The sequence below is a fragment of the Gossypium raimondii genome, chromosome 8 (genome assembly GCF_025698545.1).
Source record: "Gossypium raimondii isolate GPD5lz chromosome 8, ASM2569854v1, whole genome shotgun sequence".
NCBI classification, from domain to species: Eukaryota; Viridiplantae; Streptophyta; class Magnoliopsida; order Malvales; family Malvaceae; genus Gossypium; species Gossypium raimondii.
This window is the reverse complement of record NC_068572.1, coordinates 40334583-40348950: the sequence shown is the minus strand read 5'-3', so window position 1 is coordinate 40348950 and position 14368 is coordinate 40334583. Positions and strand designations below refer to the sequence as shown.

General features: G+C 32.0%; 2 protein-coding genes across 2 annotated transcripts; one reads left to right on the top strand and one right to left on the bottom strand.

Moving 5' to 3' along the window:
- The first annotated feature begins 5517 nt into the window (after window positions 1-5517).
- Window positions 5518-7454, top strand: LOC105791438 (heat shock factor-binding protein). Its single transcript, XM_012619503.2, has 5 exons — window positions 5518-5664; window positions 6239-6292; window positions 6535-6558; window positions 6631-6673; window positions 7086-7454. The coding sequence occupies exons 1-5, from the start codon at window positions 5662-5664 to the stop codon at window positions 7229-7231; spliced, it is 270 nt and encodes an 89-aa protein (XP_012474957.1). The 5' UTR covers window positions 5518-5661; the 3' UTR covers window positions 7232-7454.
- Window positions 7455-8780: 1326 nt separating this feature from the next.
- On the bottom strand, window positions 8781-9188 carry LOC128042859 (protein RALF-like 33). The gene has a single exon (XM_052634130.1). It carries the CDS (start codon window positions 9171-9173, stop codon window positions 8832-8834), a length of 342 nt encoding a protein of 113 aa, XP_052490090.1. The 5' UTR covers window positions 9174-9188; the 3' UTR covers window positions 8781-8831.
- Between the last annotated feature and the right edge of the window lie 5180 nt (window positions 9189-14368).

Genomic DNA, 14368 nt, shown 5'->3' with positions numbered 1-14368 from the left:
TTTTAACTATTAGCAATTAACTTTTGTAGCTTTTACAATTTAATCCTTTTTACTTAATTATCTAAACGTTAAAATTTTCTAACCAAATTTTAATATAGCACTTTAATAACCTTATAAATAATAAAATACTATCTCACTGATTGGAATTGTGGTATCGAAACCACTATTTTCAACACCATTTAAAAATGAGTTGTTACAACTAATATATCATCTATCAAGTCCAACTGGGGAGATGCTTTGTCTTGGGCATCGAAGTGAATGAATCCCACAACTAGTTTTGCGAAAAGGCCCTAGAAATAAGGATATTTGGCTTTCAACTAGAAAACTCAAAGTATGCTTTGGGGAAACCATTGTAATTTTATTTTATTTTTTACTTTTTCTAGGATGAAATCATGAAAATTTTGGTTGGCCAGAATCATTTAATTTTACACTTTTATATGATAACATCATGATATTTAAATTGACTGCAAAAGTATGTTCATACATATGTATGATAAGCATGTCATATAGTTTGAGAAAAGAATGCCATATGTACTTGTCATGCATTTATTAATCATTTATGATTGAAATCGATCATTAAAAACCTTGCATGATTTTAAAAGATTGAGTGGGAGAAGATCCTTAAACAAGACTTACAACCTCCATCAATAGTCTCTTGTGATGACATGAAAATTGTTAAGTATGCCTCATATTTCAGTCAAATTTGAGAGATAATCTTCTAGTCAAACTCTATTTATTTGTTTTAGTCGAACTCTAATTGTTCTAGATTATTTTATTATTATTTAACCTATGAATTTAGCCTATAAATAGGCTCTTTTACAACATTAGAAAATATACCATTAAAATATTAGAACTCATAACACTTTTAGAGGATTTTGTGTTTATGTTTTGAGGGTTCTTTGTTTTTGGGTTTCGAGATTTAGTTTTTATCTCTATCTTTTTGTACTTTTCGTTCTTTTTCCATTATAGTAAAATTATCTTAGCCCGTAGTTTTTTATCCTCTTTGGAGGGGTTTTTCCATGTTAAATTTGTGTGTTCAATTTCTCAATTTCTTCTGCTATTTTTTTACTTGTTTGTTGCTTAATCGGGTTGATCCCCAATAAGTGGTATCAGAGCTAGTTCAATTTTTATAGATCAACCTATTCAGAGATGGCAGTAACAAGGTTTGACATTGAGAAGTTCAAAGGTGTCACAAGTTTCAATATGTGACAAGTTCGAATAATGATAATTCTAGTTCAGACCGGCCTAAAAAAGGTCGTTACTGGAAAAAAGCCTAAGAATCTCGATCAGGCAGAATGAGAAGAGCTTGATGAAAAGGCCCTGTCTATAATCTAGCTGTGCCTCGCGAATAGGGTATTGCAAGAGGTATTGATGGAGAAAACCTCATCCTCATTATGGAAAAGGTTAGTCTCTAGCTAATCTTTTAGTGTTGAAACAATGTATATTTATATTTCGCATGAACGAATGTGAGATTCTTAGAGATTAGATTAGCCAATTTATTACTCTTCTGAATAATATAAAAATGTTGAGGTTAAGATTGACGATGAAGATCATGCTAAGCTATTATTGTGCTCTTTACCCTCTTCATACAAGACTTTCAGGGAGACTCTAATTTATGGAAGAGACAAACTCTCAGTCGAGGATGTGAAGGGTCATTTGTTAAGTAAAAACAAACTTGACAATGAGTTTGGTTCCGATAGTAAGGCAAATAGGCAAGCTTCCGTTTTAGTAGCATCAATGAAGAGAGACAAAAGGTACCGCTATTGTAAGAAGTTAGGTCATGTCAAAGCAGATTGTTATAAACTGTGAAATAAAAAAGTTGTTGAGAATAACGAGAAAGTGCTAATTTGGCCAACGAAAATGGTGATGATTTCTTGTTAGTGTCAACGAGCGATAGCTCTAAGCTTACGTCCAGGTGGATCCTAGATTCAGGATGTTCTTTCCACATGTGTCTTAAGAGAATGGTTCTCCACATACAGTTCGGTTGAAAGTAGAGTTGTGCGCATGAGAAACAATTCATCCAGTAAGGTATGTACCTGATTTACGAAAAAATCTCATCTCATTGAGTATTTTAGACTCGAAACGTTTCATAATCTGTTGGATCGCTGACACCCCTACGGCGTAGCAGAAAAATTAAAAATTCGGCGACCCTAACCACGGATCCATGTGTGAGGAATGAATCGGGGTGAAAAAGGTTACAAAATTACCTAATGTTTGTTCTGAGTAAACAGTGACGCCTTAACAACGAGTAGTCTGATCTGCTATCGAACCTAGCCGCAATCTATCTGACCCCGGCCTCTACGTAATCCACCCAGTTGGTTATGAACAGAAGGAATCCCCAAAACAGTTTTGAAAAGGGTTTTTTTTCTTTGACGGCTGCTAGACTAAATTAAAGAAAAACAGGATTCTTATATATTTTTTAAGGGTTTCTATAAATTAAATAAATATAATAATATTTTTTTAAACCGAAAATTATAATTACATTAATTATAATATAATTTCGGTAAACCATATATTTATTTGAATTTATATACTATCCAAATTCATGTTCTCATTATGCGTACAACAACCTTGTACATAATGTGTTCGATATTTGATTACCCAATTAAATTAATTCTATAATTAATTCAAGCAACAACCAAAAACAACACCAACTATGTTTTATTATGTTCATTTCAACAATAGGGTGTGACCCTGTAGGTTCCTGTAACATTAGTAGTAATACTAGAACGATTCCAATGTTACAAACAATGAGTGGCATCTAGCAATGCATCATTGCTACCTAAGTCACAAGAAATCATGATTCGACATAACCTTTTATGATTAACCTTTTATGCAATAATCCTTAAGTCCTTTATATCTGGATTGGACACAAGTCATGGAATAGTCACACTTGCATAGTCCATTCCATGTTCCTTGATATCTTAAGTAGACTACGATATACAAATAAGTATGACATCTCATATCAACTTATTTGAGCATGGCCATGCATTTCTAGTCTCACTCAATCAAGTGTCTTAAGATATTACTCCCATTATGTAGGAGGGGCTTATCCTATCTCGATCAACCATATCTTTCTACATAGATCGTGGTATATCCAACATCAGCCTTTATAGAACAACCAGTTACGGTGTACATTTGACTGTATCAAAATATACAACTCACGATATTGAGATTATGATGATTTCAAGTCTGAGGATCATATACATATTAACCACTATGAGTAATGTTGTGACAATTACATAATAATCCAAGAAACATACTCATAACGGGTCAGTCCAATATGTTGTTCTCTAACAAACATATTCATGCATTGATTTTGACATTTCATATCAATGACAACTCTTTATCATCAATCAACTACATGTTAGTTTCAATGCATTATTGTCGTCCTTTCCAACATTAATACTTGACTAAGGACCTTTTGAGAATAATCATATTATTCTCAGGACATTATTATAAAACAGTTTATTTATACACACAGAAAAGAAACTGAAATAATAATGGTAACGCCTTATATTAATAAACATGATAAATCAAATATGTTATTACAACCATCTCATGATTGATCTTTGGGCATACTCTAACATAATCAACATTGAGTTGAGCGATATTAAGGTGTCTTGTGGGGCTCTCGTTTTGTTAAAAGGTAAAAGGACCGTCAATCTTTATATTCTGAAAGGTTCTACAATGAGTAGTGAAACCGGACGTCTCTCGTCCGTTACGGAGTCGAAGTCAACTCATTTGGAGCGAAGACAACTTGGTCATATGAAGGAAAAAAGGTATGATCATTTCGTTGATGAAAGGTTCTCTTTTGGATACAGATTTTGAAAAGTTAGGGCACTGTGTTCGTAAAAATTAGACGGGTTAGTTTTGATTTGGCAATACACAAGTCGAAGGCTAGAAGTCTTCTAGCTTTTAAGCACAGATTCGACTCAGTTAATTCCTTACATAGTTTATAATAGTCCTATGACGAGCTTTGACAAAGATGGCATTGTAGAAATACGAGCCAATGTGGAGATTTGTTGAGTATGCCTCATATTTCAATTAAATTTGAGAGATGATCTTCCAGTCAAACTCTATTTATTTATTTTAGTCGAACTTTGATTTGTCTAAATAATTTTATTATTATTTGACCTACAAATTTAGCCTTTAAATAAACTCTTTTACAACATTAGGAAATACACCCATTAAAATATTAGAACTCATAACACTTTCGGAGAATTTTGTATTTACGTTTTGAGGGTTCTTTGTTTTCGGGGTTTAGTTTTTATCCCCATCTTTTTGTACTCTTCGTTCTTTTTCCATTATAGTAAAATTATCTTTGCCGTGGTTTTTAATCCTCTTTGGAGGGGTTTTTCCACGTTAAATTTGTGTGTTCAATTTATCAATTTTTCCGCTATTTTTTTACTTGTTCGTTGCTTAATCGAGTCAATCCCAACACTAATTTAACTACCCTGCAGTAGGATTGTCATGTGGATTTCACTGAGGAGGTTTCTTAAAAGAAAGAAAGATTATCTTGTAATCATATGATAGGTGGCAGATCACGTTGTAGATATTATCATGCGATATAATAAGAAGTTTTTTTAAAGAGGACAATTAGTCACATGTCACTCGGTGAGATTGTCCAACGATGACTTATTTGTGTACATGATGCGATAGACATTGAGTTGATGGTTATACACTCAAGATCTTCTAGTTAAGTAACTTCCTACGAATCTCTACTTAAGCTAGAATGATGATCAAACGTTAAACGATAATTAGTATGTGTGAATGCCTAAAGAATTAGGTTCATATATTAGTTAGGTGGAAATCCATGTTCTTATCCTTATGTGCGTTGCTTTATTGTGGCTTTTCTAGTGCTTTCGTTGCTCCTTTGTTTTAGATTTGCTTGCGGTTTATTTCGGTGCCTTAGAGAAATTCTTTTGTAAATTCTAATTTTTGAAAGTTAGGCTGACTTAGGTAGATTTGAAGCAGAAACATTGCCTAAGGCCACGTGGTTTGCCAAACTAAAATTCTAACCTCATGACAAAGCGTCGTGTAAGCCAAAAGAAAAAAAAATATTTACTTCCAATCTACTTCTTTAGAACAATGTTGGAGAACCTTCCAACCTTATATTTAGAATTGAAATCCTTACAACCCCATATTTAGCATTTTTATTTGGTTATTTGACATTTTGCTTATGTGGCCAAGATAAAACCACAGGAAAATCATGTAAAAAAAAAGATAAAAGGAAAAAGGTATATACTTTCACCATGCTTCTCTAAATTAATGATGAATAATCTTACAATCCCATATTCAACATTTCTATTTACTTATTGAACCTTCTACACTTATAACATTAGCCACTTGAGACTAAATTCAGAAGATTAAAAATAAAGTAAAAGCTAAATTTCAAAAGTGGAAAGATTAGACCAGATAAATAACATAAATAATCAATTCTATCATTATAGCCATTAAAAAAAAAAAGCTAGATAGTGGCATATAGGTAAATAAATGGTGTAGGGCCGGATGAAAAAGGAACACTACCCTCCACCTTTATAAAAAGCAGCGATCAATTCTAAAATTTTCCCTCAATCTCAACGCAATTCAAGTTTTCGAATTGAAGCTACGGTTTAACGAACCAGCGGGAAACAACAATCCAAGATCCACTGCCAATCAATGGTAAACTTTGCTTTCCTTCTTTCTTTTTGAACTTTAGAAACTGGTAACCTTATTACCTATCATTTGCTTCAATTCTTTTCATCTCCGATCTGGAATCGCATCACGATTGATGAAGGATTTCCTGCAATGAGCGTTATTTTTCGACTTGGTTTTAGATCCGCTATCTCTAAAACCTCGTCAACCTTTAATGTTTTTTTTATATAAAAAAACCATGCTTTTCAGCTTCATCTCTAAAGTAAATGATTGGAAATTTCGTGTTGAAAAAGAAGGGGTTTTACTTGCAGTGCTGGGGTTTGGGTTTTATTTTCTCTGCCTATTCATGAATGTTTGCGCAGTTTCTCTTTTTGACGTTTTTTTAAAGGTTTTACTTGTTTTGAGACCCAAACCTTTTTATTTAATGTCATACAATTCGAAAATTCATATTAAATAAAAAAAATGATGATTCGGTTTAAGTGGATTAGAGGGTTATAACTTCGAGGATTTGATTTGAAATCTGAAATTAGGGGTTAGCTTTGTGTAGCTTGACATATACTAATGCTGTGTGGTATGGGCTGACTGGTACACATTTTCGCAGGACGGGCATAATTTGGAAGACTCAAAGCAAAGCACTGCTGATATGTCTGTTTTCGTGAGTTTACTCAACCCTGTTTTATAGCATGAAACAATAACCTGCTTTTAATGTAAAATGTTTTTCTAGTACCTTGAGGGCATATCCATTGCTAGTTTTCGTATAGTCTCGACTTTTAGGTTGCAAAGTCGATCAATCCTAGTGAATGAGTATAATTATAGAAATTATTTGCTGTGCTTCTCGAGGTCGTTTATTTTAGGGATTTAGTTAACGATTTCTTTGACTGATTGTTTTTTTTTTAGGTGCAAAATCTTCTTCAACAAATGGTGAGTTATAACTGGACCCATTCTATAATTGTTTGAATATATCTCAGTAATTGACAAATATTTCATTTGCAGCAATCCAGGTTTCAAACAATGTCGGAGTCCATCATCACAAAGAATATCCTTTTCGTATATTTTTAAATTTCATTGGAGCATGTTCTTTTTGTAAGATAGAAATTGTTGAATATATGAAGTGTCATTGAGTTGCTTCATTACTTAGATGATAATTTCGTAGAAAAGGTTGTCTTATATTTCTTCGTTTAGCCTTTTCATTGTATTGTTGTATGAATAGGTTGAATTGTCTAAAGTAATCTATACTTTAGTATCAAATTTGTCAACTTGTTGGGAAATCTTGGACTATGAGGTTAAGCTTTACGTGATGGTGTTTTGCCGGTTGAGTATGAAATAAGTTAGACCCTTTGTTACATTTCGCGGTATCATAGCATTAATTGAAATAGAAATAGTTAATTAGTTACTTTAGTATTACTCTGAATTGTGTGACATCTATCGTTTACTTAACTTCAAAGCACTAGATGAAATGGGAGACCGTATAAATGAGCTGGAGCAGAGCATCAATGACCTAAAAGCAGAGATGGGAATGGAGGGCTCTCCATCCCCTTTAGCCCCACCAAAGCAAAAGTCAGACGGAGCGAATCAAGAGGATGACTCTGCATAAAACTTGGCCAAAGATTGTATTTAGCGGTTAATTGTGAATGTAATTCGTTCTAATTTGGTGATATCTTGTTTCGAGACTACTTTCGTGCAAGAGAGAGCAGGGACATTACTATGTGTCCCTGCTTTCCAGTTTTTTTACATGTACCAAGTTTTTCTTCTGTGAACTGGGTTGTTTTGGCAATTTATAGGGGGAATTTAATGAATTTGAAGTTTTTACCGTGCAATACCGGGCTTGGTTGAGATGCTGTTAACCCTGAACCTTAATCTGTGGACAACCCCAAATCTAATATGCTAGATGATTTTTATTTTCTAAGTTAATTTGTCCTAGCTGACATTCAATCTAGAAATACATTTCAACATTGTCTCTAGTTACTATGGATCTTATCAACCTGTCAATTTAGCAAGTTGTACGTTGGGTTTCTATGAATTGGGTCCATTTTGCTTCAACGTTTTAGGGTGATTTCGGTGTGGATTAGTTTTGGGTTTAGATGATTTCGATCTTTAGCTTTCAGTTGTTTTTAAATTGGGTTCTGAGGTTTATTTATTGGGTGTGGTTTTAGATCATTAGGGACACAGTTCACTTCATGTTAATTTGGTTTTGAGTTAATTTTTCGTGTTAATTTGGTTTTGAGTTAATTTTTGTATGATCCAATTGAGTTGAGTTGAATTTTGGTTCAGATTAATTCGGATAAAATTTTGATTTGAGGTAAGAACTGTCAGCTTTAATGGTTATTTCATGTCTTAAACTTTTGTTCAAAGTTTTGGTGATTTGTCTAAAATTTGAAAAGATTTGGACAAAAATAGTAAGTTTGAATAATGAGTTTTTATAAGGAATATAAACCCATTTAAAATATGGGTTAGGCTTGAGCTCTGAACCTGGTTTAACTTGTTTTCATGTTCAATATATGCTATATTTTTATTTTATTTTTTTGATAATGGTTAGACTTAATTTCATTTAAAAATATAAGTAGACTTGATAAAATTTAAAGCACACATTAACGAGAAACAGGGTTCACCAGGATATCTTCTAGAAAAACTGAAAGGGTCTGAAAGAAATACTAAAAGAAGGTTTTTGTAAAAAAGGAAGAGAACAAATCTGAAATTTGAAGAAACAATTTTTGAATTCACATGACCTTGATTTTCTGCTAAAACTACATACTTATACTAATACATCAATCCTCAACTACTGTTAACAGAAAATCTAACAACTAAACAAACTAACTGTACAAGCTAACTGCTTAACTCTCTGCTGCCTAACTTTTCAGCTTAGTTATACTTTAACAGGGTCTGATAATATGTCTTCCATAACCGAACAGAACTGATGAGAAACCCATTGAAAGTTCATGGCATTGTGCTTGTACTGATCATTATCTGGTTCCTACGGGATTTTGTAATAGCAACCTGTGGTCGAACTTCGGATTTTGACAGTGGAACATATCATGTCATAATACGTTAGAACTAGTTTAGATGAATCTGTTGTTTAATGATTTTTCGAGCCAAAAAAATAAATTGTGAAGCATAAAATATAGAGGTAAAATAAACACAAAAGGTTAATCTCATAATAATCCCACTTTATTACTGTATTTTCTATGTTACAATTACTAATGACGGCAACGATTGATGGTACTGCAGCCTCGGTCGTAAGGGTTAGCGTCAGCCCCTGGCGGACAGTTATAGTAGGACGCACCCCTTCGAGAGCAGGGCACGGTGTCCCCTTGCAGAGCCCCGTAGCTTATGTACCGAGTGTTGCTTTCCAATACGCGCCGGCTAATCTCGGACTCCATCTCCAACTCACCCATCGCCATGCACTCGGCCATCCAGTCGTGAAAGCCGCTGCCCTCTGTCTCAACCAAGCCGCTCGAGTAGACGGTCAACGAGGTGGCGATGAGCAGTGTTGTGAGGACTAATGAAACGCCAAGGAGAAAACTAGAGGTATTAGCCATTGTTTTTTTTTTTTTGTCTCTATTGTTATGGCTGTTTAGGTTGGTTTAAGACAAGACAACTTGTTTTTAAAGCAAATAATGAAAGAGATGGAAGAAAAACGTTGTGCAGCTCTGCTTTTCAATAAAATGCCACTTTATCGACTCTTGGCCTGTTGTTCTAAATAACTCCTGCAAATGGCATCACAGTGGATTCTGTTAATAGATTTTTAAGCAAAATTTAGTATAATGCCAGTAAAAAATATGAACTCTTAATAAGTATACACAGGACGTTCTTTGGCCCCAATTTTTTTAAAAAAAACACAAGATTACTCCTTAATTGAAATTTTAGAATTTGATTACAACATTTAAAGGACATTTGTTTCACGAAAAATGATCTTTATATTTTCTTTAAAGTTATTTTTTAGAAAATTGACTTACGTTTATTGATTTATCTTTTAAAAACTTAGGTTAATTTCCGAAAAAAAACATTCAAGAATAATTTTATTTTATATAAAATGAACTTAATCAAGCCAAATATTATTATATTAACAATAAAATTTTTAAGTTTTAAAAATATTAATATCAAATATTTTAATTTTCAATTTTATTAAACATTCATATTAAATAATATAATAAATTATTAATATGATTAATATAATTAATTATTTTAATAAATCATTTAATATTAAAGTTTATTTTAATGACAAATTTAAATAAAAATTTTAAAATTTAACTAATATTCTTAATATATTATTGAAAAATATTTATATTAAAATTTTAATTATAAATTATATTACAGTTTATAAACATTTGAAAGTAAAGTTTTATAATATCAAATATGAATATTTGTTTAAATTATGGTTAGCTTCATCTATTTCTTCCAACTCTAATGTGTCACTATCCTCTCTAATTTAAATTAAGTTTTAATTAGATGTTGTTTATTATTATTAAGTTTATATAAGATATTAATTATTATAAAATAGATTTCAATTTTTAAAAGAAAAAGCTATTACAACATTTTGTAACAAATATATTTATATTGTATTTATTTCGTTAAGAAAAAAATTTAAAAAATGATTTTAAGAAAATTAACTAAATAACGAAAAATATTTTACACAAATCATATAAATACCAAAACTATCAAATTTCTTAAAAAAATCAATCAATTTCCTAAAAATTGTAACACCCTATACTCGACTTATTCGCTGGATCCGGGTATCGAATGCTACAAGGACCCGTTTGATTCCACTTTACACCCATAATAACTTTAATTACATATGAAATCCGCTTTAACACATTGGCCTAACTACCACTAACATCAAACACTAAGGAACTTCCATAATGTTTTCCTATGACTTTAGTTTCTGTGTACAGTGTCATTGTTTATATATGATCTTACAACTATTATGTTGCATTAACCCCCAAAACAAGGCCTTTATAGATGCCACTCTATATACACGTAGTACATTGGTCTGGCAATGGCTGGCTTGGTCCCTCCTTTCAAACTCTTGTCTTGTCTCGTCCTGCAATTTGGCAGTAAATTCTATAAGTTCTGATGAACTTAGTGAGAATATGCGAAACAACATAATTTAACCAAATTGCAATAGCACAAAAAGAAACATGTTTTAGGAAGAGAATTCAACTCCCTACCTCCTCTTGGTATATCATGGACTTTACTGGAGTTGTGATTGTCTTTCCATTTCCTTTTTAGCTTTCTGTCGTCCAACTCTTTCTTGTTATGAGACATAGTCGTGTTTCTTCGTGACATTGATTACTGAGTAGGGCTGATCTATCTCCACCTTATCCTAAACTCCTTTGTCTATTTTTTTCGCTATCTTTGACGAACTGTTATCCACGAGGATGTCAATGGACTTATCCCGTCCTTGCGGATCCTCACCTAAGGATCCTTCATTAGATCCACTTCTTTTCTGTCGGACTTGATTGTTATTTCCTTCAGTTTACATTTTTTTTGGCGTATCCCCTTTATTATTTCGGAGAACCACGCCCCATGGCGTACTCCGCATATGCATACCTCTAGTTTGGCGAATCCCCTTTAATATTTTTGCATTATCATTTCGACAGGCTTCCCATGCCGTGTCCTCCACCGAAACCATCATAGAAAATTCCTTCAAGCTTCGGTCAACCCTAATTCATTGCATATTAAAATGTATGCAAGGGTAATGTGTAAATATATATAAATAGACATGAAAACAAATAAAACGAAATAAGAATAAATAAAAATTTTACAAGTGTGAATAAATATAACATATTAAAATAAAATGCATAATTAACATTAAATATATAATGTATAAATGCAAGTGAGATGGAAGATATAAGTGTAAATTATTTATTAAAGATAGAAACAAAATGACATAGCTTGATTTTAGGACTAAAAGATAAAAAATTTGGAAGACAGAGGACTGATGTAGCAATTAATTTGCTTTTAATTTTTAAATTTTGGATTAAATCAATGTTTAAATAAATAAAAGAGTTACGGGTGTAAATAGGTCAGACAGCAAGGGCAGTGCTATAAAAAATGGGGTATTTTTTGTAAATTTAAAAAGTAAGGGGGTGAGAATAAATTACCTATTTTTGGCACCTATAAATGAAAAAAAAACTATTTATTCTTCCACTTTAACCTCATTGTTTAAAAAAAAAAAACCTCTTCCTCTTTCTCTTCCAACTTCTATGTTGGCCATGGCTCTACAGCGTACGGTGGCCAAATTTTTTTTTTTTTACAAAATTAAAGTTTTCTTTTGAAAAAACCATTAATTTTCTTAAAAATCAAAGCTTTATTTGAAATAGTTAAAAAAATCAAAACTTTATTTTAAAATTTTAAATTTTCCTTTAAAATGACTTAAAAATAATTTTTATTTTTCAAAATCTAAACTTTCTCTTAAAAAAAACACTATTTTTCTTAAAGATTAAAGCTTTTATTTTGGAGTAGTTGAAAAAAATCAAAACTTTGTTTTAAAATTTTGAACTTTCCTTTAAAATGACTAAAAAAATAGATTTTAATTTTCAAAACTAAACTTTCTCCTTTTTTTTTAAATCACTATTTTTCTTAAAGATTAAATCTTTACTTTGATATAGTTGAAAAAATTAAAACTTTGTTTTAAAAATTTAAACTTTCCTTTAAAATAACAAAAAAAAATTATTTGTTAAAATCTAAACTTTCTCTTTAAAAAAAAACAAAAAATTTTCCCAAAATCAAACCTTTTTTTTAAAGAAACCTTTATTTTAGAAAGGGGAGGAAAAAAAGGATTTTTGGGGGCTCCTAGGGGCAGAGGACAGACGGTCCGGTGATGTCCCCTTCATCGGAACCCGAAATCCGATCCCTTATGACATGCCTATGGCTAAAAAAAAGTAGAAGAAAAGAAAAAAAAATAGAATGTTTGTAGTTGTTTTTTTTTACCTTTTTTTTAAGAATAAAAATAATGAAAAACCTCCTCCTTTTCATTTCATTTCATGTTTATATATATATATATTTTAATCTTACTTATTTGTAAAAAATGATAATAATATTTATTAATAATAATAGTAGTAGTGATGATAATAATTATTTGGGCCTTTCACAGACCCAAAAAAGGAAGAAGAAGAAGAAAAAAAAGAAAAGAAAAATAAATGTCTCAAATCTAAATCGGGTGGGCTTCGAACGACCCAAGAGAGAACAAAAATTTAAAGGGGCCCCCAATCGGGTTCGGAAAAAAGGGTGTGTACAGCTGCCCCTCATTGTTCGTGGCTTGCATAGCAAGGAACGTACAAAGACATAGACACCTAACCACTATCAAATCCCACTCAACCTCGCAATAAAAGGAATAACAAGTTTTTGCAATTACCAAAATTGAAACAGATCAAAACGTATTACGTTATCCAAAACTAGAAAAGTAGATACCAAACTTGGAACTCTAAATGTAATGAAAAGTCAGTGCAATGAAAAGTAAACTAGAAAAGTAAACGGACCTCCATATCTGGGTCTCTAACTGCAATGAAAAGTCAGTGGACCTCCACACTTGGGTCTCTAAATGCAATGAAAAGTGAATGAACCTCAACACCTGGGCCTCTAAATGCAATGAAAAGTAAATGGACCTCCACACCTGGGTCTCTAAATGTAATGAAAAGTAAATGAAACTCCATACTTGGGCCTCTAAATGCAATGAAAAGTGAATTAACCTCAACACCTGGGCCTCTAAATGCAATGAAAAGTCAATGGACCTCCACAATTGAGTCTCTAAATGCAATGAAAAGTGAATGGACCTCCACATCTGGGCCTCTAAATGCAATGAAAAGTAAATGGACCTCCACACTTGGGCCTTTAAATGCAATGAATGTTCTCCTTTCTTCCTTTCTTGAATTTTTCATAAAATGTAATCATTCTTAGAATCATGTTTTTAGGTTGAAAAAGATCAAGTCCCTATCTACACACAAAAAATCATGAAAATCAAATTCTATGGGATATCACCTTAACAAATTTTAAAATGATTTTATGACTCCTAAATTAAATTCTCAAATGATAATTCACTTAACAAACTTGGTACCATGGATTTCATAAATCCACCCTTGAAACATAAATTTCTTGCATCGAGAGTCAACTCGTTAATTCTCATGAAGCCGAATTTCCTTTTCCTGACTTTGGACTGTTACAACTGTGAACCCTGTACCATGCTCTTTTGCAAAATTACATCTTAAAGTAGATATTCTTCAATATAGTTCCTTTCTCCTACTCTATCTTTATTTTTTTTTGGTTTCTTTTTTTTTATTGTTTTTTCTTGATTTAACCAAAATCTTCTGTCTATAGACTCTTACATTCTCCAAGTATATTAATTCCCTAATTTAAATTGACCATGAGCAATCAGAGATGGACTTGTTCCAAGGTTATAGTGCCAAAGAAAGGTTTAAAATAGGCTCAAATAGATGACTTCAGGGCTCGTACGGAAGGATTAATTTCTTCTGGAAATCTTCATTATCCTCCAAGGCATTTCATATCTTTTTTTTTCTTTTTTTTTTTAGAAATCTCTCTAGATTGCCCATTTTTGAGTTTTCACCCTAGAGTTCATCTTCCTCTTTTATGCTCTTGAAGAAGTCACAATTTCTCGAGGATTAACTTCTTGATTTGAACAAACATATTCGATCAAAATGATCTTTTAAGGGTTGGAATGTGGTCTGAGGCTTAAGGGTCAATTGGAGAAAGGTTTTCCAAGCTAAAATATATATTA

Bases quoted from the DNA above. Each gene is read 5' to 3' on its own strand.
- LOC105791438 (XM_012619503.2), top strand. The intron at 6,559-6,630 runs GTGAGTTATAAC...TTTCATTTGCAG, and splicing joins AAAATCTTCTTCAACAAATG to CAATCCAGGTTTCAAACAAT. The intron at 6,674-7,085 runs ATATCCTTTTCG...ACTTCAAAGCAC, and splicing joins GGAGTCCATCATCACAAAGA to TAGATGAAATGGGAGACCGT.
- LOC128042859 (XM_052634130.1), bottom strand. From the start codon at position 9,173: ATGGCTAATACCTCTAGTTTTCTCCTTGGCGTTTCATTAGTCCTCACA.